We start from the raw sequence: 26634 nt of genomic DNA on the forward strand, positions 1-26634 counted from the left end.
GGCACAGGGTTTCACTGGTTTGGATCCTGGGTACGGACATGGTACCGCTCGTCAAGCCATGCTGAGGTGGTGTCCCACATGCCACAACTAGAAGGACCCACAACTAAAAATATACAACTATGTACCGGGGGGCTTTGGGGAGAAAAAGGAAAAATAAAATCTTAAAAGAAAAAAAAAGTGAATTGTATAACTCAGGAAAAATATATTTGCAGTGGCATCACCACACAAACCAAAGTGCAGTCTCCAGAAGCCCTGCACCCTTATAAACCATTACAAAAGTCAGACTCTTCCTAAAGTGATGCTCACTTCTTCTCCATGTTTGAGTAGCTGATGTCCTTTTTAGCATCTTCTGGTGGTGGCCTTGATAGCCCAGAGCCTGAGGCCCTGCTTAAGACATCCTTAATTGAACAAAGCTTGGTAGCAGCCCTTGGTGTGCCCTTTGTTCTAGGCTTGTCTTCCAAGGTCATCTACAATGCTGAATAACAAGTCTCCCCTCTGCTCAAATAAACTTGCCCCTCGGTGAGGGGTGTCTGACATTGAATACTTTGCTTTGGGGCACTTGCCTAAAACCCCACTATTAGAATCCTATGGATTGCCCATCTCCCTTAATGCAGCTGATGTCAGTTTGGAAACCAGTTCCCTAACACCAGGTGAGGTCCAGCCTGAAATTCTGATAGAGCACGAAGAGGACTGGGCCTTGAGGAAGGCGGGATTAAATAGGTTCTGGGTGCCCAGGAGCAGTGGATAAAGGAGGCCTGGAAGTTATTTGTTCATTCATTCTTGAATTCAATAAATGTATATTGAGTCCTTCCCAGTGCTAGGTGCTAGGTTATACTCTAGGGATTCCAAAATGTGTACCAATACACAGGCCTGTCCTTGAGGAAGTCAAAGTCTTACAAGCGAGGTGAAGAACAGGATGGGGGAGATGTCCTTGATTACACCCCTACTTCAGCCCCCACAGGACTGTTGAGATAATACATGCCAAATGCTAAACAAAGAAGCTGGAACTTAGTAAATAGTCAATAAATTATAACTATTTAAAAAATAACTATTACTATAAATTTCACCTGCAAAAGAAAGGCAGGAAATGAACATCTGCTGAGCGTTTATTCTGCAACAGGCAGGGTCCTTGAAGTTTTCACATCGTAGCCGTCTGGCAAGTTTTCACATCGTAGCCGTCTGGCTGAATGGAGTGCCGCTGAACATTCCAGTGGCTCCATTAGTATGTTAAAGGTACCATTTCATGAAAGGCAGATAAATGGCTGTCAGGCAGCAAAAACAAAGGTCCAGGCTTCTTATAGCACAGTAAGAACTAGTTCTCTGAAATAAAATGCCTACCTCTCCTAAAACATCTAAATGGCAAGAAACATGTGCTCTGTTGCTGAGTCTTTCACTGGAAGATTGAAAAGATTAAGTTCATGTTAAAGTCATTATCATGGAGCCAGGCACATGGTGAGCACTTGGGAAGAGGATATTTACCAAGTGAGAAGAATATGTTTCAGGTGAGGAGCTGGAGATGGTGAATGAGACACCTTCACCTTCTAGGGGCTCTGATAGAGTGTGCAAGACAAACAATACCACATCACTAAAACAATGTGCAATGCCTACTGTGAGAGAGGAAGTACTACGTGCAATGAACACATATGGTGGGGCGAGGTGGGCAGCAATCGATTTTGCAGGGTCAGAGAAAGCGTCTTTGAGGAATAGGATACAAGCACCCTTTACACAGATTAAAAAACTGAGGCTCAAGAAAGTAATCATGTGGCGTAATCTCTGACAACCGGGTACTTCTCTTGAGATTCATCCCCATTTCCAATACTTCTGCACTCTCCATAGCATGAATTGGAGAAAAATTTCTACTTTAAAGTTTCCAGTCATTTTTTTATTCCTCTTTGGAAGAAGATTTCAGTTCTACTGTTTTGTGGTGGTGATAGTGGTCGTGGTTTCTGGTTACACAATGGGAAAGGCAAAATCTTCTTTTGGAGACCAAAGGGGCAAGTCTATTAGTATAAATATATTTTATAATATATTTATTGTATTTATATATATGTATTTATATATATGTATAAAATTGCTTTGAATAACTATTTAAAGAATCCCTTTCCTTGGAGGGAAAGTTACATTTAGAGATAATTATGACATTTCAGGGAAGGAAGGCCTGAGACAGACAGTCTTTCAGCTTTGTTCAAAAGAACTTTCTGTGATGATGGAAATGTTACGCACACTGGGTTATCACAGTAGCCACTAGTCACATGTGGCTATTGAGCACCTGAAATGTGGTTCTTGAGAACGAGAAACAGAATTTAAAATTTAATTTAATTTAATCTTAGTATGCACTAGTTAGTGGCCACTGAATTGAGAGCCCAGGTGTAGAGGAAGCAGGGTTTTCCCCTCTCACTGGGCCAGAGACTAGGCTAAGGGGCTTACACTCTGGCTGGGAAAGACATGGTAAAAGGGGTTCCCACTGGTGGGAAGTACGACTGCAACACAGTGGCCTCTGGGGGCTCAGGAGGGTGGTACCCAGAGGTACCCTGAGGAAGGGGTCACAGCCTATGGACTCTGAGGACAGTGTTGTCCAGAACCAGTCTTTCAGCTTGGCCTTTCTGCTTTGAACTCCCTTCCTCAATCCTTAAGTTTTTAGAAAAGTCCTGTTTGGCATTACAGCCTACACTCAGTTGTGTCTTGGAGAATTAAGGGAGAGACTGCATTGTACGGTTTAGCACTATGGGGCCTAAACAAATTAGTAGAGTAAGGACAGTAGGCTACTCAAGTCGGAACCTCGGGGTGTAGCCCACAGAAGCTCTCTAACATTCGTTAGACTGAATTTAACTTAGAATGGGAATCTCCTGATAATGCTTATCCACGGACACCGTTTTGCTCATGCACGTGTTGAACCATGTTGGCCTCTTATTTGGGCAGAATGTAAGTCTGACACTTATATATCTCCACCAACAAGTTCAGTAATTCAACTATGTAAAAACACTGCTCTCACTTTAACCAAAAATTACAATATCTTAAATAAAGTAACCCCTCATATGACTTTATTGAGTTCCAAATGTGGCCCGGTACTGCCAAAACCTTGTTCAAAACATCTGCTATTTGAGAAAGACAGCCCAATGGACATGTTAACTAGTCATTGCTCTGTGACACACATGCCAAGTCCTATCACACACAATTACAACATCATAAAGCTAAGTATCTGGGCCACAGTCTCCCAGCCTCCCTGGGCCAGGCGCCTGCAGAGATGGAGATTTAGCATCAATAGGCAGTGTGGGGCAGTAGGGACTGAGGCTTTTGAAGTGCAGCAATTAAAGATATTGTCAACTATGAAATTCACTGTTCTTAGAAGGATTCACATGATAAAAGTCATATTTGAGTATTTCACACACATACAAAATTGTTTCTATAGATAACGGTAAGATTTCCTTTGTCAAAAAATGTAAACTATATAACCCACGCTTCCCTTTCCACTACATATATCAAAGCCCTTAAGGCCTAAATTTATTCTCTAGTTGCATTCACTGGGTCATCCCAGCTACTTGGTAATGGTTACTTTTTCTTTTTCATCCTTACATTTCCTCCTTTGCATATTCTAATCTGTAAACCACTTGAAATCCTTTTGGAAACAAATGAGGTATAGCACTCAAACACATAAATCCCTAATCCTTTCAGAGATCAAAACCAAAAAGTACTAAATAACAAGACCAATAGAAGGATATTTTATTCAATTATCTTCCCCAAATGGGAAATTGAATGATAATTTACAAGAGAAAGGTCGATGACAAGAGTGAAGATTAAGTTAGGTGGTCTATTTTATTCAATGAAAAAACTCTTAGCCAGCAAAGTATTAATCTATCTTCTTCAATCAATAAAAGGGATTTTGCAGTCATCCACATAATATAATTGGGCCTTCAGTTACTCCAGTGCATAAATGCTCCTTACTGGAATGACAATCAGTAGCAGCTCTGGGGTGTCTTAGTTACATTCTCTTCCCTGAGAGAGCTAGAATGATTTGCTAAGAGAGCAAAGGTCACACATAAATTCAGTGTCAATGCCATCTCAGCAGACTCAGCTCAAAGAGCGAAGAATGCTGATGCTGCACTGCACCATTCAGCAGCTATTCCATTAACTCCCCACAGCGGACCCGTGAGGCTGAACAGGTCTTCGTGGATAATCCGAAATGAAATATTTAAGATGTCACACAGGATATCTTCCAGATACTTAGCAAAATTACAATGCGAAAATCAAAATTCACATTGTAATAAACATCTAAGGAAAGGTGCTAATAAAACAGGTGAGTACACTATAAATCGGTTACCAGAATTTCTGCTTGGAGGTATACATTCACCACTGGTTAGGATCTGCTTTATTGCTGCATAAATTAGCTAGCAGTACAAAGAAGCATAGAAAGCAATCCGTTCTATTGTGGACTCCCTTTAGTCACACGGCGTTTGTTTCTGCCTAGCATCTGCTTTGGAAATGAACGTCTATTGCATGCAAGAAATGTTTCCGGAAATGTTGCCCTTGTTCCTGTTCCCCAGCTCTCCTTGCCGGCAGGTAGCCATTCTCTAGGTCATGCATTCATCCTCCAAAGACCTACAAGACTGCGTCTGTCTTTCTTCAATGGTCTGCCACAGGCAGGAAACAGAAGTCACGGCACCCTAGGATAAAGGTCCCTGTTGTTTAATTTACCTGTAACCATCTAATCAATGCTTCTTTCGAAACCTGATTCCTGAAGCATATGATCTATGGTTATGATTTGCAACCAGTTCTTAGCAAATGTGGCTTAATGATCCTCCCTTTCTTATTCTGATCAGGTCAAATCTGATCCCATTTGTGTTCCAGGGCATCTTACTTTCACCTGCTATTTCTGCTACGTTCCTCAGAGAACTGTGACCTAGAAAGACCCCTCTGAAGTTTGGAAGGGAGAGCCTCTGTAGTACAAACGATAGATGCTGGATTATTATGTAATAGAATTACTAGAGATTTGGAACATAAGATGGGTTTCTTGAGGCAATCTCAGTTTAAGCTTTTTATGAAGACCAGTTCTTCTGAGGCACCCTAAAGCAAGTTATCAATCGCCAACTGCAGAGGGAAGCGTAGGTTATTCGGGTGCGGGTTTCATATAGTACAATCAAATCCACCATAGCCTTCAGCTCAGAATGCTATGAGGCCTCATTAAGTAGGAATGACTGGAGAAAATGCTTTCCAAGTCAGTAAAAAGTCTGAATTTTAACATATTTTAAATAAAAGCACAATGTGTGTGTGTGTGTGTGTGTGTGTTTTGGTGAGGAAGATAGACCCTGAGCTAACATCTGTTGACAATCTTCCTCTTTTTGCTTGAGGAAGACTGTTGCTGAGCTAACATCTGTGCCAGTCTTCCTCCATTTTGTATGTGGGATACCGCCCCAGCATGGCTTGATGAGAAGTGTGTAGGTCAGCACCCGGGATATGAACCCACGAACCCCAGGCCGCTGAAATGGAGCGTGCAATCTTAACCACAATACCACTGGGCCGGCCCCACAATGTGATTATTTTCAATTACATATGGCAACTCAGGCAAGGTTTACAGCATAGGTCTGAGGTCTCTGTTGATCCTTAATCAATAAATTAGCATCATTTGTAATTACCACAGTCATTGTTTTAAAGTAAATGGATGCTTTGGAATTGCCTGAAGGAGTCTGAACATACTGTAATTTGTCCTCTTAAATTGCTTAAACATTGCCCCAATCTTCTTATTTTCAGCAGCATCAGGAAATTTCTGAACAATGGCATAAACTTCAAACACTACCCTGACATGAATTTTCCCAGTGTCCTAATTAGAAGATGTAACTTAATGAGGTTTTCATTATACTGTGAATTACAGAAATAAAACCAGAAGAATTCATCTCAAAGACCGGAACTTCAGTTTTAACATTGACATGCCCTGTTTATACTTGACTTAAAGAAGTGCTTAACTTTGTCCTTCAAAATGTCAAACGAGGCCTGGGTCTGCCATGTCGCCAGATCCTAAGGAGGCAGTGAATGCAGTAAGAACAAAGCTCTGGAGTGACATGAGCTGCCTGACAAAGCTTTTAGCAAGCTGATGACAATAGGGTAGGAAATAGCCTTTATATTAGTACAATCTGAGCTCATTAATTTTTATAGAGCTAATGCATTATAAGGAGGAAAAGAAAAATGAACCCCTAAAGTTACCTACGGGAGACAGAATACCGGAGTGGTGAGGAGCTTTGGGGCTGAATTCCTGCCTTTTCTAATTTGCTTGCTCTGTGATCCTGGACCAGCTACTTCTCATCTCTAAGCCTTGGCTTCCTCTTCTCTAAAACAGGGATAAATAACACTTTTCTTGATATAAGAATAAACGAGATAAAAATGCTTAGCCTGGCATCTGCCACTCAGGCACTACTTCAAAGATGCTATTACTTTTACTGCTGCAACTACTACTGTTACTGCTAGTCCTGGTTCTACGCCCTATCTCCCTCTCTGATCCAGTCCCATTTCTCCTCTGACAAGTGAGGTTTTAGCAAAAACGTTCGAAATCATACTGCTGCTGCTATGATGATATATGCTCACGATGCTGACATGTCAGATACTAGGCTAAGCACTTTATATTCAGTCTCTTTTAATTCTCACAGTGACCGAATGAGGGAGTGGAGATATTATTTTATTATTATTACTTTTTAAATTCATAACTCATATTATTTCATCTTGTAAATGAGGAAACTGATGGACCCAGAGAGAAAAGTTAAAGCCAAAATTTGAGCCCAGGAAGTCTGAATCCTGAGTCCGCACTGTCAGCCACTACTCCAGCGTGCTTCCTATTTCATCTCTACTTCTGATGATTAAGCCGAGCACCAGACCAGTTTTTACAGAGCAGTATTACTCTGTTTGGATGTCTGAGTTGCTGTCCAGTGGTACACATGACACCGTAACTCCTTTCTCTGTGAATATAAACTTACTCAGTTTACACATCCTTGTTCATCATTATGAAAGTTTGTAGCGGACAGAAGACAAAAGCAAAAGATGATCTCTATTATTTGGGTTCTGAAGTTCAGGCCTCATCCAGATACTCTAGCACCTTCCCATCTGTAAGGTCAAGACCCTGATATCTAGAGCACTATTAGTGCCAGCTGACCAATGCTAACAGTCTCAGAAATTTCTACTCGGGGAATAGTTTGTCATTTTTAATCATGATTATCTGCATCACATCTTCTGTTCACTTATATATTTATTTCTCCTCCACCCCCCATCTCTGATTTTGACTTACTTCTCCTGCTAGGAAACAGGCACTCAGTGTGAAAGCAAGACCATGCACCAGGATAAGCAGAAAATCACAGCTTTCTCTGACCGGAAGGAGCCTTGGAGGTCAGCTGTCCCAACCTCCTACTCACACTGGGAAAGGAGAGCTAAGTGTCGTGTCAGATGCTTTAAGGGCACGTCATACTGCAGCATTCTTACCCTTGCCGTGAAGTCCACAGCAGCCGCTCGGTTTAACAGCAATGTGGCCACATTGATATTTCCATAGTGAGCAGCTATGTGGAGCGGAGTGAAGCCACTCTGTAAAGAAAATACAGCAGACGTTCAATTGATTCCTGCTGGCCCCTTGTCTGACACACTAATACCTTAACCCTGCCCACATAAAAATGAGGAAGCAAAATATGCTAAGGTCCACATTCCATTCTGTTCTAGGTTTCTTTCGATTAGTGCCAATTGCTCAGAGGGTTTCAAACAAAGGCCAAACTTATAGGCAGAGAAATAGTCAGGGAGGAACCAAGGGTGGAGATTGAGCAATTTTAGTAAACCAGTAGCAGAACGATACAGAAGCCAACATTTAAAAAAAGGATGACAAGAAAGATCTTTACAGCTCATAGAAAGCTTGATTAGTACCACTGTTTTGTTATTGATGATAGAATTGTCCATTGAAACTCTTTGTCAAAATTCAATTAGTTCTATATATTCAATATGGAGGCAAATTAACTAATAATAAATGCCAATTTTAAGGGCAAAAGCAATTTTCTGGGAAGAGGTACTACTACAATTGGTCTTGTGTAATGGTTGAGTACATTCCATAAAGAATCCACAAGCTGATCTCTTGATTAGCAAATGCCTCTTCAATAACACATTTTTCTGAATACTCACATCAAGGTCATTTTACTTCCTTAAAAAAAATGCTAAAACATGCAGCGATTCACTTAGTCCCCAAAGATTAAAACCTTATAGGAACTAGATGCATTTCTACATTGTTAGCAAGCTTCTTAGCCATGCTAGGCATCTTACTGACTCTTGTGGAAGGATGGGTCATATCGGTACCGTTCCGAAGGAACTTTCGTTTTGCTGACACCACTGAGGGTAAGTGTCATGCAGAACTCTAAAGAATCAGTCCTAGATGAGTAGAATGACAGGGTTGTCTGCAGCTGTAGGTAGAGCTGATAAGTATCTAAAGCGTCAAAACTCTTCATCTCACACAACTCTATCACAATACCCTTAAGTTTCAAGGATTCCTCTTTCTTCCTTTCAAACACCAGGTTCAGCTGCAGAAAGCCCTGGTAATCAAACTACTATCTTCTCTGGCACATGCTACTTCGGGGATAGGGGTATAAAGCAGGTATCTAGCCTACAGAAGGCAATGCAAAGAAGAAGGGAAAGAAATGAGGCAGCAGCACTAAGTAATGGGAAAATGATGATGCAGATATCGATTACATGTATATGTATATGTATATATATATACCTCTGTTGTTCTATTCACCACCATCTAGGTTAACACATTTGGAAGCAAAGAGGAGGAAAAAATGAACGGTTAGTTCGCTATCGGTGATATGGATTGCAGAAAGCTCATGACAGCTAAGTAATGAGGATGGAAGCTATGATGGAAGCATGATAGGCACAGAAAGAAAGCTAGACTGAATGAAGGGCTGCACAATGGCCTGTTCCAAATGCCATGTTTCCTTCACAAAGACTTTCACGTAATACATGTCAAGACAATGGGGTTTTCGGATAGGACTCTTTGGCTGCTGGCATGCTTTCCACAGCGGATCAATATTCAGTGCATTGCCTATCATCTTAGATATCAACCAAAGGCTTATTTGTGCACATTGTTGTTAGCATTTTGTAATTTTTTCACCCTGATCTTTGAGCTGAAGTATTAAATATATTGAAAATGTATGTTAAAAGGAAAGAAACTATCTAGTGCATATAGAAAGATTTCTTTCGGGGTGGCCTCCCTTTTAGCATGCACAGGGCAGCATCCACAGTGACCTCCTAGCTTGATATGCTAAGAGGGATGTGCCTTCAATTGGCTGGCATGGACCTGTATTTTTATTCCTAAGGTAAGTGTTTGGCATAAGCTTGCCAAAAGGGAGACCAGTCATTCTCCAAATTTGGCTGCCTATCACAGGAGGGCTGCATGACAGGCTCGTTTCCCTCGCGCCTCACCTTTGATTCCACATCTGCATTGTTGTCATTCTGCAGCAATAGGGCGGCAGCTTTCGTGTCATCTTTTCGGGCAGCGATATGAAGAGCTGGAAGACGCACTTTGCCTTTAGTGTCATTTTCTAGCAGGAGTGAAACTACTTGATCGTGACCTTGTTGCAAAGCCACTGCCAGTGGTGTGAAGCCATCCTGCAAATAAATGAATGGGTCAAGATCAGCCCCAATGGACATTCTCATTTTAATTAACAAATAAGACAGTGATCAAGTGACCAGGTGTCAATTTTTGTTTAGGGTTATCAAAGCTAAGATAAGTAGACATACACGTGAAAAGACATTTCCATAAAAATACACACACACCAAAGTAGAAAATAATAGTAACTTTGTAATAAGTTTATGGGATTTTTTTTTCTGCTAAAAAGTAATATACATTAATTGTGTAAATTTTGAAAATACGTAAAAGTACACCATAAAGGGGAAAATGCCATAGTTTCAATATCCATAAAGAATCTCAGTGAAAATAACATTTCAGGTTAAATCCAGGCATATGTTTCAAAGGAGCTCATTAAATAAGATGTAAAAATTTGCACTGATATTTTAAAACTGGGGAATATGCCTATGTATTTCATCACTGTACCTTGTTGCCTACCATATATCGGGTGCTTAATCAGTGCATGTGAATTAATGAACCATAGGCACTGCTGTTTTAAGAAGGGTCTATATGAAAGACTCTTGGCTTCTCTGACCAATGAGAGAAGGAGCCACAGGGATCATGCAAAATGTGACTAGAATAAATTCAGACATACGCACATATCTGTACATTTTGAGTCTTCCCATCGTATTGCCCTAGGACTTGACAAAGAGAAGACAGCCACAGATTTCACCATGGCTAATTAACTTGTGGATGATTTAGTGTTGTGAACTGTAGGATAAATAGCACAGAGTAGAAAAATCCTAAGACTGGCTCCATAAATTTTAATTCACCAATGCTTTCATATCCTACACTCAAAAGAACATTCAAAAATTATTTTTACTAGAGAACTGGCAAGTAAGTTACTTATTTTATCTGGGTCATGATATTTTACACCTGTAGTCCTTGTGGTACGCACAGAGGACTACTCCAATAGAAGAATGTTTGTAAGGGAGAAAGAGAAAACCTAGATACTTGTACACTAATGTCTTGCTGGTCTTCCTAAAAGACCACTTTCATCATTTTTTTCCTTGCTGGAAAACAGATAAGAGCTCCTCCCACTTATTTGACTGAATGCAAATCAGCACATTTATATCCAAGGATGTGCAAAATATTGGACCAAAGCACCTAAGGGACAATACTCCTCAGGTTCTTCTCATATAAATCCTTTTCTCCAGTCTCCTTCCTAATTGTGGACACGCAGACTATTCCTACCCCAGTCTCTAAACTCATGCTATTCCCCCTAACCTGAAACGTCCTCCTCCTCGCTCTACATACACAAATTCTATCTACTCTCCTTGCTTCAAGATCCAGCTGAAGTTCCACCTGCTCCCTTCAAGTTTTCCAAGAAGACTCAAAAGAGAGAAGGGATGAGCATTAACATAACCAGAAGGACATTCCCTGCAGCCATAAGATAGAGAAAGGCTGGATACCACCAAGACATCACCAAAATGGTATCACAGGCTTACACTTAAGGACATAAGGTTTAGAATGTAATTTAATGTTATGAGAAAAGTAATCTACATCACTGTGTAAATATATGATCTCATTTTCATAAAGATAAATACGTGTGTATTGTGCACATATACAAAAAAACTGGATGAATAAACAAAATGTCATCTCTAGGCGAAACTAAGTGGCTTTTTCTTCTTTTTGCTTTTTATTGTACTTTCTCATTTATGTAATGTATCACTTTTACAAAAAAAAAGAAAAATACACTTTTACATAGAGTGGTAAAAGGAAAAATTGTGTAGTAAGAGGTAATGTTGCCTCTCACTGTCAAAACCTGAACAAAATCTAAGGGGTAAAAATGACAGCCCACTTCTGTTCTGAATCCACACTAAACAGCTACATTTTGGCTGATAAGAATTTTTAAACCCACAGGGCCTATACATAAAGGAAACTACTTTGCACCAGAAAATAAACTGCAATGGAGATGATTAGCACCCATAAGAATGTGCTTCCTGCATAAGCCAATTAAAGACGCAAAGATACCAGCTCTAAGGTGTTAACAGCTAAAATGAGCAGCTCCAGATTTCGTTTCAAGCCAAGTTTAAATAGTTTTGTTTGTTCTATGCAGTTATTCTTAAGGGAAAAATACAAGCCAAAGGGAAATGTGCTAGAAGCTCCATGAAAACCTTGACTCCCTTGTGGAGAATGTGGCACACAATGGGTGCTTAATAATTACCCTTAGAAGAAATGAACCTCACGCAAATCTAAATTAGCAAAAGGAGGGGCCAGCCCAGTGGCGCACGGGTTAAGTGCACATGTTCTGCTTCTTGGCGGCCCAGAGTTCACCGGTTCGGATCCCGGGTGCGGACATGGCACTGCTTGGCCAAAGCCATGCTGTGGTAGATGTCCAACGTATAAAATAGAGGAAGATGGGCATGGATGTTAGCTCAGGGCCAGTCTTCCTCAGCATATAAAAAAAAAAAAGAGGAAGATTGGCAGTAGTTAGCTAGGGCTAATCTTCCTCAAAAAGAAATTTAAAAAAAAAGTAAATTATCAAAGGAGGAAGAGATATATGGAAAAGATATGATATGGAGTACACAGCAATATCGAAAAGGTATAAAAAGATTTAAAGGCCACAGTCATTCCAAAGACTTGATGCCTATATACAAGGTACATATGAAAAAAATCTGTCTTGAAGGAACTTGGCAGTATCACGTCATTTAATAAATTAAAAATTCTATTACAAATTTGCCATCTAAATGATCCTTTAATTGCTCCCTACTGTTTGTTCTCTAAATACAGACTTCTGTATAAATGACACCACTATCATTGCTAAAAAGAGAGCAACATCATAATTAGAACATCGTGTGAATCAAATGTCTTATTTCTTGCTGTTCTTTTACTCTCCGTTACCCATGATCCAAAAGAAGAGGGAAAAATTCAGGCAAAGGTTCAAACGTCTCTAGACAGTCACAGCTGCTGTTTAAACAGTGATGCACCGGCCACCCTCATGAAAACATGGATGGCGCTTGTTCCTAGAACATTTATTGTTTCTTTCCTTAAAGTTACAAAAAAAGAGAAATTAAATTAATATAAAGGAGTATAAATATTATTTTATATATCCTTTGCCAAACGAGACTGAATTAGTGCTTTGAGGCTTTCACGTACTATTTTTCCTTAAGTTAGTTGTAGTGCCTCTTTTTGGACCTTGAAAGCTTAAAAAAACACCAGAGAACTCAGTTACCGATGATTAGTTTACGGGGAAATTCCGATCCATTAGCAGTCAGTTGGGCTCATGTCTGCTTTTAAAGGAGAGATGCTTAGTGATCTGCACCTCACAGTCTAAAAACCAATATTACCTATCCTTCACAGAGGAACAAAGTACCATGGGATGACTTTCATTAGGATATTTCTATTATTTAGTATTCCCATCCAAAATGGGGAAGGATTTTCTCTTATCCAGCAATGCCCCCTCCCGTCCCCATTCTCGCCGCCCCCCGTGATGAACCTGCACGTTGCGTCTGAGGCACTGTGCTCGGGCCAGCTATTCCTCAGGTGGGAAGACAGGTTCTGCTGGACACCTACCAGAGGTTTGTTCTTTTGTTATCAATCAGGAGTTATTTCTTAACTAGCTTTAAGAATATTATTATAAAAATAATACATTCTCATGATAAAAATCCCTAACAGCACAAGAGGGTAAAGCGAAAAGTAAGTCTCCTAATTTTCAGAATAAACCACTGATAATAATACACTATGGACATTTTCCTGCATCAGTACACATAGTCTTGCCTCATTTTTAATAATGCAGAAGATCATTTTATTGTATAAGTATAGCAATATTTACTAAACAGGTTCCCTAGCGGTGCATATTTAGGTTCCTTCCAGTTTTAAAAAAATTATTGCTAATCATGTTGATGAACTTCATATATGCTGTTTCGGCATTCTCCTCTAATATATCTGTAATATAAATTCTTAGAATTAGAATTGCTAAGTAAAAAGGTGTATAAATATTAATTTTTGATAGCTACTGTTAGATGTTCTGCAAAAGTGTTGCAACCAATTATTAACTTCACCAATATTGTAGGAAAGTTCTGATTTCTTGATTTTCCCTCAAATTTTCTCCTCTTTCCTGGACAAAAGACTGGATCTCATTCTTTATCTGATTAATAAATTACTATTTCTTTGACTATGTGTGAGGGTGAGAATTTTCACACATTTATAGTCATTTGTATTTCTTCTGGTGCAAACTGCCTCTTCATGCATCTAGTGGGTACCCTGGAAGGCATCATCTCGAAAGCTGAGTGAGGTTATCCACGATTCCTCTTTTGCCATCCTTCCTGTGCCGTTCAGGAAACACATCAGAATGCAAGTAAGAGGAGTGGTATTATGACAGGGATAACCCTGCATCTGTTCTAATTCACTATTTTGTTAAAAATAAAGACTAGTCAAACATTGGTCCTTTATCATTAGCAATAGGTTTCTAGCGATATACTTCACAAAGGATCACAATCTTCTATCCAGATTAGTTTAAAAAAGAAACTGTGTTACCTAAGATAGTACCAATGACTTAATTAAATTTTTAAAATTTTATTATTTATTTATTTTTTATGAGAAAGATTGGGCCTGCGCTAACATCTATGCCAATCTTCCTCTATTTTATGTGGGATGTTGCCAGCTGGCTTGATGAGTGGTGCTAGGTCTGCACCCAGGATCTGAACCTGTGAACCCTGGGCCATGGAAGGGGAGCGTGCCAACTTAACCACAATGCCACAGGGCAGGCTCCAATAACTTTTTATTTTTAAATAACTCTTCTGTTTAAGACTGCAAAGGTTTTTTTCAAATACCACTCTTATGGAATACTTAAAAATGTATACTAGTTTTGTTTAGAAGTGTGAATTAAATTTAATTAACTTTAGAAACAAATTTAATTGTTATAATTACAATAACTTAAATTTGAAAAATACAGAATTAAAACATGTTTTATCACAAAAATGTTTCAAAACAGTGGTTGCCTTTGAGGCAAAATTATAAGAAACAGAAAAGTGTTCTCAAGCAAATATTTAAGTATCAAATAAATAGCTCAATTATAGGGTAGAGCCAGGAATTTAAGAGCAGAAAGGATATCTATGTAATGGAAGAGTCTTTAAAGATTCAAAATAGACTTTCTAATTTATTTCATAAAAACATAAACCCACACATTAATATACAACTGCATTTGAAATACTAGTGGGACAAATTCTCAAAGTTACCACTCCAGGTTTACAAAATGCCTTACAAACATGAACTTACCCATAGAAAGAGCCAAAGTGTCTTACCTCTGTGGCTAGGCTCTGGCTTGCACCATTGTCAAGAAGAAACTTGACAACTTCCAGGTGGTTTTCCTGGGCTGCCATATACAATGGTGTGAAACCATTCTGCAAAATAAGAGATATCATGTTTGTCTGTGGCTTTCTAGAGCCAATCCATTTTTCCACTGTACTGATGACATTACAGGAAATGTTAACGTATAATAATTTTAATACTTTAAGGTAGACATTCATATTTACTAGAAAACCTAAGCAGGACAGTTTAAGTAGAATTTATAATATAAGTGTAATTCATGATTATACTTCATAATTCATAGTTTTGAGTATAATTCATTGTTTACAGTCTAATTCATACCAGTATATCCACTTTAGATAAATAAGTACATTCATTTACTTATCAACCACTTATTGAGTGCCTACCATGAGTAAAGGATTTTACTAGATGATATCAGGATACGAAGAAAAATACTTTTAGTCATTGTCCCAATGAGTTTTTTATTCCAAGCAGTAATTATCTATTTTAAATAAAAGATGTAATACTTTCACATAAAATTAAGCATCTGAAATAGTTCCTGCTTTGGGAGTATTTATATTAATTTCAAAGAGCTTCAAACTTTGCACAGATGGGGCGACTTAGAGCAAAGGAAAGAACACCAATTTGCAAAAGGGTATATTTTAATTTCAAACTAGAATTCAATTAGTAGTCTATTTTTCGTAAGCTTCTTTCCCTGCATTTTTTGTAAAACGCTATTTTTTATGTTCAGAGTATACATATACACATATATATTCATACATACATATACATGCATACAGACATACACACTCCGTATGTGTGAAATGTGCCCAATTGCCAAAGAACTTGGATTCAAGTAAATGACGGTGTACATTACATCTTAAGCTTATTAAAAATATGTTGCATATATGTTTGTTCTCTAGAACAAAGCATTTCACACCTACAAAAATACTGTAATATTTAAAAATCTTATTGCAAGATATATACATCTAAACAGATATTTTTCAAACTGTAATAAATTCTCTTTCAGAAGGCAGTTCTATTTAACTGAATGTTTCATAAATTTTATTGTACACACTATACAATTTCAAAGACTAAAAGTAAATATATCCTACATAAAATGTTACCAACTGTTACTCAAACTTTTGTGATACAAAAGGCTTAGGTTCCTGACTGTAAATGTCAATTACTATATGATTACCTTACTTATCCATAATTCAGCCTCTGGTGACCTCACTTTTTGGCTAAGAGTTGAGAATTAGGAAGTAAGTTAAAAAGATCCTCGAGCAGGTAACAGTGTTGTCATATAACAAATCTACCATAGCATATGTATTTTATTCACCAGGGAGTTCTTCTATTCTACTTACTCTATCTTACACATAATTATAACAGCTAGGTTATTTGATTGCCAAAGTCAAGAAGAGAGTCACAAAATTAGAGGCAGCAGAACATGACACAGCAGTCAAGCTTCTTCCTTTTAAATTATCTACCTAGTAACAGCACTGAATTTCATTGTTACTCTGTTCTATCATGAAAGATTTTATCAGTATTAAACACAAAACATGGAATTACTGAAACACAATGTGTGCATGTATGTGTGTGTGTGTGCACGTGCTTGTGTGTTTCATCTTTGTCACTCTTCCCAGAGCTATGGGGAAAACTGAAAGGTAGTTTAGGATTATCCTTATCATATTGCTATCTTCTCATTTTCTTTTTTTTTTTTGAGGAAGATTAGCCCTTAGCTAACTACTGCCAATCCTCCTTTTTTTGCTGAGGAAGCCTGGCCCTGAGCTAACATCTGTGCCCATCTTCCTCTACTTTATATGTGGGACACCTACCACAGCATGGCGTGCCAGGCGGTGCCATGTCCGCACTTGGGATCCGAACCAGCGAACGCCGGGCGGCCGAGAAGCAGAACGTGTAAACTTAACTGCTGCCCCACCGGGCCGGCCCCTATTTTCTCATTTTCTTATTTGACCAAACTGAAGGATTATTTAATCTTTCGTTGATTTAAATCAAACCCGAACAAATATAAAACAAAACAAAAGAAAAAAACCCTGACAATCAAAAATATTAAGAAAGAAAGGGTGAAAAACAATGTGGATTTTTCTTATAATTCAGTGAATGACTGAGCATCTATCTTTCCTCATCAGCAGAAATTTCCAGGTTCAGTTTTTTTTTCCTTTTATTTATTTGTTTTTCCAGTTTTATTGAGAAGTAATTGACAAGCATCACTGTGTAAGTTTAAGGTATACAGCATGATGGTTTCATTTACATATACTGCGAAGTAAGTATCGCAATAGGGTCAGCTATCAGCCATCTTCTTGTATTGATCCAATAAAAAGAAAAGAAAGAAAAAGGAAAACATTTTTCCTTGTGATGAGAACTCATAGGATTTACTCTCTTAACAACTTTCCTATTTATTATGGAGCAACGTTAGCCACAGTCATGATGTTTTACATTACATCTCTAGTACTTATTTATGTTATAGCTGGACGTCGGTACCTTTCGACCACCTTATTCCAAATTCCCCTCCCCTCACACTCTGCCTCTGATAACCACAGGTCTAATCTCTTTTTCTATGAGTTTGGTTTTCTGTTCTTTGGATTTTACATATAAGTGAGATCACACACATTTGTCTTTCTCTGACTTATTTCACTTAGCATAACGCCGTCAAGGTCCATCCATGTTGTCGCAAATGGTAGGATTCCCTTGTTTTTTAATGGGTGAATACTATTCCATTGTGTTTATATAGCACAATTTCTTTATCCATTCATCTATCAATGGACATTTAGGTTGTTTCTATGTCTTGGCTGTTCTAAATAATGTTGCTATGAACATAGGGGTGCATATATCTTTTCGAGTTAGTGTTTTTGTTACTTTTGAACATACTCCCAGAAGTGGAATTGCTGAATCATATGACAGTTCTCTTTTCAATTTTCTGAGGATCCTCCATACTGTTGTTCATAATGGCGGTACCAATTTGCAATCCCACCAACAGCATACAAGGTTCCCTTTTCTCCACATCCATGTCAGTGTCTGTTACTCTTCTCTTTTTGATGATGGCCACTCTAACAGGCGTGAGGAGATAACTCACTGTGGTTTTAATTTGCATTTCCCTAATGATTAGTGATGCTGAGTATCTTTTCAAGTACTTGTTGGCCTTTCAGATATCTTTTTTAGAGAACTGGCTATTTGGGTCCTATGCCCATTTTTTAAATGAGTTGTTTGATTTTTGCTATTAAGTTATATGAGTTCTTTATATATTTTGTATATTAACACAGCTTATAAGATATATGGTTTGCAAATATTTTTTCCTATTCCAGGGGTTGTTTTTTCATTTTGTGGATGGTTTCTTTCATTGAGTAGAAGCTTTTTAGTTTGATGCAGTCCAACTTCTTTATTCATGATTTTGTTGCTTGTGCTTTAGGTGTCATATTCAAATTCATTACCAAGACCCATGTCAAGGAGCTTTATTTCCTATGTTTTCTTCTAGGAGTATCATGGTTTCAGGCTCCCTTGTAAACATTAGTTGCCTGTATATGCTTGGGTTTATTTCTGGGCTCTTCATTCTGTTCCATTGGTCTATTTGTCTGTTTTTATGCCAGTACCACATTGATTACTATATCTGTATAATATGGTTTGAAATCAGGAAGTGTGATGCCACCTGCTTTGTTGTTTCTCAGGATTTCTTTTGCTATTCAAGGTCTTTTGTGATTCCATATAAACTTCAGTAGTGTTTTTTCTACTTCTGTAAAAATACCATTGGAATTCTTTTTTTTTTTAATTGCGGTAACACTGGTTTATAACATTATATAAATTTCAGGTGTGCATCATTGCATTTCGATTTCTGTGTAGATTACATCATGTTTACTACCCAAAGACTAATTACAATCCATCAACAAACACAGGTGCCTAATTACCCTTTTTGCCCTCCTCCCTCCCCATTTCCCTTCTGATAATCACCAGTCCAATCTCTGTCTCTATGTGATTATTCATTGTTTTTTTAAATTTTCTATTTATGAGTGAGATCATATGGTATTTGACTTTCTCTCTCTGACTTATTTCGCTTAGCATAATACCCTCAAGGTCCATCCATGTTGTCACAAATGGCTGGATTTCATCATTTTTTATGGATGAGTAGTATTCCATTGCGTATATACACTACATGTTCTTTATCCATTCGTCCCTTGATGGGCACCTAGGTTGCTTCCAAGTCTTGGCTATTGTGAATAATGCTGCAATGAACATATGGTGCATGTATCTTTACACATTCATGTTTTCATGTTCTTTGGCTAAATACCCAGCAGTGGGATAGCTGGATTGTATGGTAGTTCTATTCTTAATTTTTTGAAGAATCTCCGTAACTGTTTTCCATAGTAGCTGCACCAGTTTGCACTCCCACTGGCAGTGTATAAGAGTTCCCTTTTCTACACATCTTCCCCAACACTCATTTCCTATCTTGTTAATTATAGCCATTCTGACAGGCATGAGGTGATATCTCATTGTAGTTTCGATTTCCATTTCCCTGATAGTAGATGATGCTGAACATCTTTTCACGTGCATGTTGGCCATCTGTATATCTTTGGAGCAATGTCTGTCCAGATCTTTTGCCCATTTTTTAATTGGGTTGTTACTTTTTTGTTGTTGAGATATATGAGTTCTTTATATATTTTGGATATTAACCCCTTATCTGATAAATGATTTGCAAATATCTTCTCCCAATTGTTAGTTTGTCTTTTCGTTTTGTGGATGGCTTCCTTTGCTGTGCAGAAGCTTTTTAGTTTGATGTAGTCCATATGTTTATTTCTTTTTATTATTTCTCTTGCCTGGTCAGACATGGTACTTGAAAATATGCTGCTAAGACCAATGTTGAAGAGTGTACTGCCTTTGTTTTCTTCTAGAAGTTTTCATGGTTTCGGGTCTTACATTCAAGATTTTAATCCATTTTGAGTTAAGTTTTGTGTATACTGTAAGATAATGATCTACTTTCATTCTTTGGCATGTGGCTGTCCAGTTTTCCCAACTCCATTTATCAAAGAGAATTTCCTTTCTCCATTGTACGGTCTTGGCTCCTTTGTCCAAAATTAGCTGTCAATAGATGGGTTTATTTCTGGGTTCTCCATTCTGTTCCATTGATCTATGTGTCTGTTTTCACGCCAGTACCATGCTGTTTGGGTTATACAGCTTTGTAGCATATTTTGAAATCAGGGAGTGTGATACCTCCAGCTTTGTTCTTTTTTCTCAGGATTCCATTGACTATTTGAGGTCTTTTGTTGTTCCATATAAATTTTAAGATCCTTTGTTCTATTTCTGTGAAAAATGTTGTTGGAACTCTGAAAGGGATTGCATTGAATCTGTAGATTGCTTTAGGAAGTATGGACATTTTAATTATGTTAATTCTCCCAATCCAAGAGCATGGACTATCTTTCCATTTCTTTGTGTCTTCTTCAATTTCTTTCAACAACGTTTTATACTTTTCAGTGTACAGGTCTTTCACCTCTTTGGTTAAGTTTATTCCTAGGTATTTTATTCTTTTTGCTGTAATTGGAAATGGGAGTGTATTCTTAATTTCTCTTTCTGCTACTTTGTTGTTAGTGTATAGAAACGCAACTGATTTTTGTGTGATTTTGTATCCTCCAACTTTACTGTATTCATTTGTTATTTCCAAAAGTTTTTTGGTGGATTCTTTAGGGTTTTCTCTATATATAATCATGTCATCTGCAGATAGTGACAGTTTTACTTCTTTCTTTCCAATTTGACCCCTTTTATTTTTTTTCTTGCCTGAATGCCCACTTTCACCACTCTTACTTGATATTCTATGCTTAACATAGAAAAAGAAATAAAAGAGATTCATTGGAATTCTGATAGGAATTGCATCGAGTCTATAGATGGACATTTAGTAGTATGGACATTTTAGCAATATTACTTCTTCCAGTCCATGAATATGGCATACCTTTACATTTATTTGTGTTTTTGATTTCTTTCATCAATGTCCTGTAGTTTTCAGAGTAGAGATCTTTCACCTCATTGATTAAATTTACTTCCAAGGACTTTATTGTTTTCGATAATATTGTAAATGGGATCAATTTCTTTTTTCAGGAAATTTGTTGTTAGCATTTAGAAATGCTACTGATTTTTGAACGTTAATTTTGTATCCTGCAACTTTACTGAATTCATTGATTAGATCTAACAGTTTTTTGGTTGAGTCTTTAGGATTTTCTATATATATGTCATCTGTAAATAGAGATAATTTTACTTCTTTCTTTCCAGTTCTCATGCCTTTTATTTCTTTTTCTTGCCCGATTGCTCTAGCTAGGATTTCCAGTACTAGGTCCACTAAGAGTAGTGTGAGTGGGCACCCTTGCCTTGTTCCTGATCTTAGAGGAAAAGATTTCAACCTTTCACTATTGAGTATGATGTTAGTTGTGGGCATCACACATGGCCTTCATCATGTTGAGATATGTTCCTTCTATGTCTAATTTGTTAAAGAGTTTTTATTACGAATAGACGTTGAATTTTGTAAAATGCTTTTTCTATGCCTACTGAGATGATTACATGATTCTTTTGTTTCACTCTATTAATATGATGTATCACATTGATTGATTTGTGTGTGTCACACCCTTCTTGCATCCCAGGGATAAATCCCATTTGATCATGGTATACGATCCTTTTAATGTGTTGTTCAATTTAGTCTGCTAGTATTTTATTGAGAATTTTTGCATATTCATCAGGGATACTGGTTTGTAGTGTCCTTTTCTACTTTTCGTATCAGGCTAATGCTAGCCTCATAAAATAAGTTTGCGAGTGTTCCCTCCTCTTCAATTTTTTGGAAGAGTTTGAGAAGGACTGGTGTTAATTCTTCTTTGAATGTTTGGTAAAATTCACCAGGGAAGCCATCTAGTCCTGGGCTTTTCTTTGTTGGGACATTTTTGATTACTGATTCAATCTCCTTACTAGTAATTGGTCTATTAAGATTTTCTATTTCTTCCTGATTCAGTCTTGGTAAGCTGTATGTTTCTAAGAATTTTTACATTTCTTCTGGGTTGTCCAGTTTGTTGGCATATAGTTGTTAGTAGTGGCCTATTATGATCCTTTGAATTTCTGTGGTATCAGTTGTAATGTCTCCTTTTTCACTCAGAATTTTGTTGATTTGAGTCCTTTCTCTTTTTTCCTTGGATAGCCTAGCTAAGGGTTTGCCAATTTTGTTTATCTTTTCAAAGAACTACCTCTCGGTTTGGCAAATCTTGTGTATTTTTTTCTGTTCTCTATTTCATTTATTTCTGCTCTAATATTTATTATTTCTTCTCTTCTGCTAAATTTGGGCTCAGTTTGTTCTTCTTTTTCTAGTTTGTTACGGTGTAGAGTTAGAGATCTAACTGTTTATTTGGGATCTTTCTTGCTTCTTAATGTAGGTGTTTACTGTTATGAACATTCCTGTTAGAACTGCTTTTGCAGCATCTGACAAGTTCTGGTATGTTGTATTTCCATTGTCGTTTTTCTCAAGAAACTATTTTATTTCCCCTTTAATTTCTTCTTTGATCTATTTGTTGTTCAGGAGAGTGTTGTTTAATTTCCAAGTGTTCATAGTAATTACACAAAAGAACATGATAAAGAAGTCAAAGCACGCTCATACCACAAGACATCAAAACATAAAAAAAGACAGCAGGATAAGAAACAAGGAAGAATAGATTTACAAAACAATCAGAAAATAATTAACAAAATGGCAATAGTAAATCCTTACCTGTCAATAATTACTTTAAATGTAAATGGATTAAATTATCCAATTAAAACATACAGAATGGCTGAATGGATATAAAAAAACTCAAGATCCAACAATATGCTGCCTACAAGAGACTCACTTTAGCCTTAAAGACACACATAGACTGAAAGTGAAGGCATGGAAAAAGATATTTCAAGCAAACGGTAACCAAAAAAAAAAAAATAAAGCAGCAGTGGCTATACTTATATTAGACAAAATAAACCTTAAACTAAAAATTGTAAACAAAGAAGGTCATTATATAATGATAAAGGAGTCAATACATCAAGAAGATATAACAATTGTAAATATTTACATGTCCAACATTGGAGTACCTAAATATGTAAAGCAAAAACTCACTTAGCTAGAAGGAGAAATAAACAGCAATAAAATAATAGTTGGGGACTTTAATATGCTACTGTCAACAAGAGACAGATCATCCAGGCAGAGAAATCAATAAGGAACAGTGGATTTGAAGAATACTATAGATCAAATGGTCCTAACAGACATAATCTGAACATTCTATCCAATGATAGCAGAATACACATTCTTCTCAAGCACATATGGAACATTTTCCAGGACAGACCATATGTTAGGCCACCAAACAAATCTTAGCAAATTCAAAAAGGTTAAAATCATACCAAGTATCTTCTCTGACCAAAATGGCATGAAACTAAAAACCAATAACAAGAGGAAAACTGGAACGTTCAGATTTTAAGAGTAAAGTTCTTAAGGAAAAATTCTAAAATGGATGTTATTCCCTCAGAGATAAGTGTCAACCAGAAAATTTATATCAGTGGCTTCTCAACTTCAGAGCAGAGATATGCTGTAGTTCAATACTACCTAAGAAACACTGGTCCGTCTACAAATGTCTGGCTTCTAACCCAATGTACGCCCACTGATCTTGAGGTTATCTTCCAGAGCCAAACATTTCATGACCCATGGAGAAAATCCACAGTCAGGCACTGAGGTTTAGAGGATGCTGTTCTTACAGGCCTGGAGCTTCCAAAGAGTGAGTCTTAAGAAGCCTAGCTTTGAAATAATTTTGCATGCTCTTTTCACAATGACAGGGAGTGAAATGTGTAGAACTGGAATTACTCAAAAATAATATATAGACAAGAGACACTGCAAGATGGAGCCCTGTAATCAACTGCTTTCCACAATAGCTCTTCCTCTTCTTTTTTGAGTGCTTGCCATCCTATGACCATTACCTGAAAGCTGGTTATTTTCTGAAGGGTCACATTATTTCATATTTTTTCATTTTTATTTATTTTTTATTGATCTGTAATTCATACACCCATAAAACTCACCCTTTTGAAGTGTACAATTCAGTGGTTTTTTTAGTATATTCACAAATTTGGGTAACCATCCCTACCACATAATTCCAGAACATTTTCATTATCCCGAAAAGGAACTCTATACTGTTAGTATTCACTCCCCATTCACCCCTCCTCATGCCCTCTGGCAACAAGTCATCTGCCTTCTGTCTCTATACATTTGCCTGTTCTGGACATTTCATATAAATAGAATCATACAATACATGGGGTTGAATGGTCTCACTCTACTTCTGCTGTCCATATTGATAAAATGTTTCTGCAGAGGCCTCCATAATGGAAATTTGAATTTTATAGTGGGCATTTGGGTGTGTATGTGTTTATTGTGTTTTGCTTTAGTTTTGGTCAACCAGCACCTGTTGCCTTTTTATTTGGCAATATCACCCCTATATTCTTTAGAGGAACTAGGTAGGACTTGTCTCAGCTGGACTTTGAGACAAATTGGCCTGCCCTTTTCAACCATGGGGTAGGCACATGTGCAGGATATCTTCTGTTTGCTCTTCCAGGTCTACTCTCTATCCTCCTCAATTCTGTTTTCTGCCAAATCCCCCCTCCTCACCCTCAAATGACCTGAGGGACCACATCAAAGGGCAACCTTACCCTTTAGCTTCCGGTTAGGTTCTCCCACTCCCCACCCCAACTACCTGGTTTCCAGAGCTTTCCGAAAGCTTCTTGAGCCTTCTATTCTGTGTGTTCCCCGTGTAATCCCAATAAATTCCCTACTTTGCTCAAGTTAGCTTCTGTTGCTTTAATCCAAAAACACCAATTAACACAAATTTCATCTTTCAAGACAGGATCAATAAGATGTGATAACACATACATACTATTTAGTTATGGTTCAAGGGAGAGAATTCTAAGTATCCTTTGGAAAAAGAGAGTAAAAATATTACCATTACTCTCTAGTGCAAAGAGATTTAAAGCGTAAGTAATTCAACATGCTGTCATTGGACAACCTACGGCTGAAATGATTTTCCATGAAATAGCACCTGGATTGGGAGAATGGTCAGAATTCAGAAAAAATGCTATTTTTCTCTTAAGTGAAAAAAGTACGCTATTGTTTTTATATTACTTTCCTACTGTAGGAAGTTTCCAAAACAAAGAGCTGGCTAAAAAGGAACACGTGAGTGCCCCATTGACATTTTCTTTTTTGTAGCAATAAGAGACTTAATTCTCGAAGGCAGAGGCTCAAGATTGAGCGTGCATGCTCTCTGATGTCTCATTTTATCCAACATGTTCAACACATTATGCTCTAAATGTTTACTGTGTTATTATGTGCATGCAAATCTGTGGCCTTATAGTTTCATAGATGGTACTGAGGTATGCTGCCTAATACCCACCAAAATAAAAAAACACAAGTCCTCCTGTTATTCATTTAAGTAAGGGCTTAAATCTCATCCATGAAATTTTCTTATCCATCCTAGTTTCCTATGGCCAGCCTTTGTACATAATAAAGGGCTCCTTTTAATTAAAATGTTAAGGGCATGGTGATAGATTTGCACTGAGTTATATGATAATTTTTGTGAAGGTCAATCAGATTAGAGGTGTGCTATAAAGTCAAAAGTCAGAGAGGCTCTAGCTGGACCACACCCATTGTCTGACTTTATCAGGACATGACCTCCTCATCACAGGAAACATTAAAAAATACAGAAAGATCAAGGAGGCACTGGTTTAATGAAAAGGTCTTGCCTTTCTTCATACTGCTATGGAAACTTGTCCATTTAGAATACTTTAATAGTTACAATAAAACATTACTGAAACAGACTTTGCTTCTTTATAAACACAGTTGGTGCCCTATATTACAGACTACAGACAGAGAGGAAGAAAATAGTAAGGGATATCATCTGATGTGGCAGCTTGTGATTTTTCAATAGCAAACACTGTAAATCAATGTTGCTATATCTAGTACAAAGTATTAAGGATTTAATCATAGTAGAGTTCTTCATAATCACAATTTAATTATTCAACCCAATTCTTTCTCAGGGTAGTCCTAAATGATTCCTGGAATGTTAAGAAATATAAGGAGTTAACTAACTTAAGATCTAAGATCAAGGCAATGACAAAAATTAGTTTCAAACACTATCTACAAGTTCTTAGCTTATAGAGCCTCAGTTTATAAATTCAGAACTTGATATTGCCAGATGTTATTTTTATTTCATGATAAGGAGAATTTTTATATTTAAGAAAGATGAGGGACTCTCTTTACACTATTTCCTATTGGCTATCAAATATTGCCTATAGGTTAAAATTTCACTTAGGATGCTTTCTTGAATATTAAAATTCCTGTGATGCTTTATGTGCTGACACGTACATGGAATTTAATCCCATTTCATGGCTGTCTTGCATGCTGCTCTTTATAAGAGTTCCTATTGAAAAGTTGCTACCAGGAATTGCCATGGAAATTGCATTCTGCCGCACGGTCATGTCATTACTTATCCCGTCCCCGGAACGACGCAGTTCAAACGGCAGATGGGGCAGGTGTCCGGATGAAGGGGGACACTCTTTACTGTGAACTGTGTGGCAGCGTACTCTAAGCACAGCTGCAAGGAGCAGGGAATTTCACAGCCTATGTTCCTTTCCCTCACTTTATCATCAGTAGGGAATGTGTATAAATTGAAATCGAATCTGGTTAGGATTTTATTTCAACTGCAGCTTCG

General features: G+C 37.5%; 1 protein-coding gene across 50 annotated transcripts in view; it reads right to left on the reverse strand.

Moving 5' to 3' along the window:
• Positions 1 to 26634, reverse strand: part of ANK3 (ankyrin 3) — a 628477-nt gene that overhangs the window by 198039 nt on the left and 403804 nt on the right. For 42 of the 50 annotated variants that reach the window (XM_070562893.1, XM_070562763.1, XM_070562721.1 and 39 more), the window contains exons 5-7: positions 14884 to 14982; positions 9433 to 9618; positions 7459 to 7557 (exon numbers count right to left, since the gene is read on the reverse strand). In XM_070562893.1, the coding sequence (XP_070418994.1) occupies positions 7459 to 7557; positions 9433 to 9618; positions 14884 to 14982 (384 nt within the window). Of the gene's footprint in view, positions 1 to 7458; positions 7558 to 8728; positions 8753 to 9432; positions 9619 to 14883; positions 14983 to 26634 lie in introns of all 50 variants that reach the window. The other 8 variants (XM_070562793.1, XM_070562562.1, XM_070562552.1 and 5 more) reach the window with 1 other exon arrangement.

Source organism: Equus przewalskii, chromosome 1 (genome assembly GCF_037783145.1).
Source record: "Equus przewalskii isolate Varuska chromosome 1, EquPr2, whole genome shotgun sequence".
NCBI classification, from domain to species: Eukaryota; Metazoa; Chordata; class Mammalia; order Perissodactyla; family Equidae; genus Equus; species Equus przewalskii.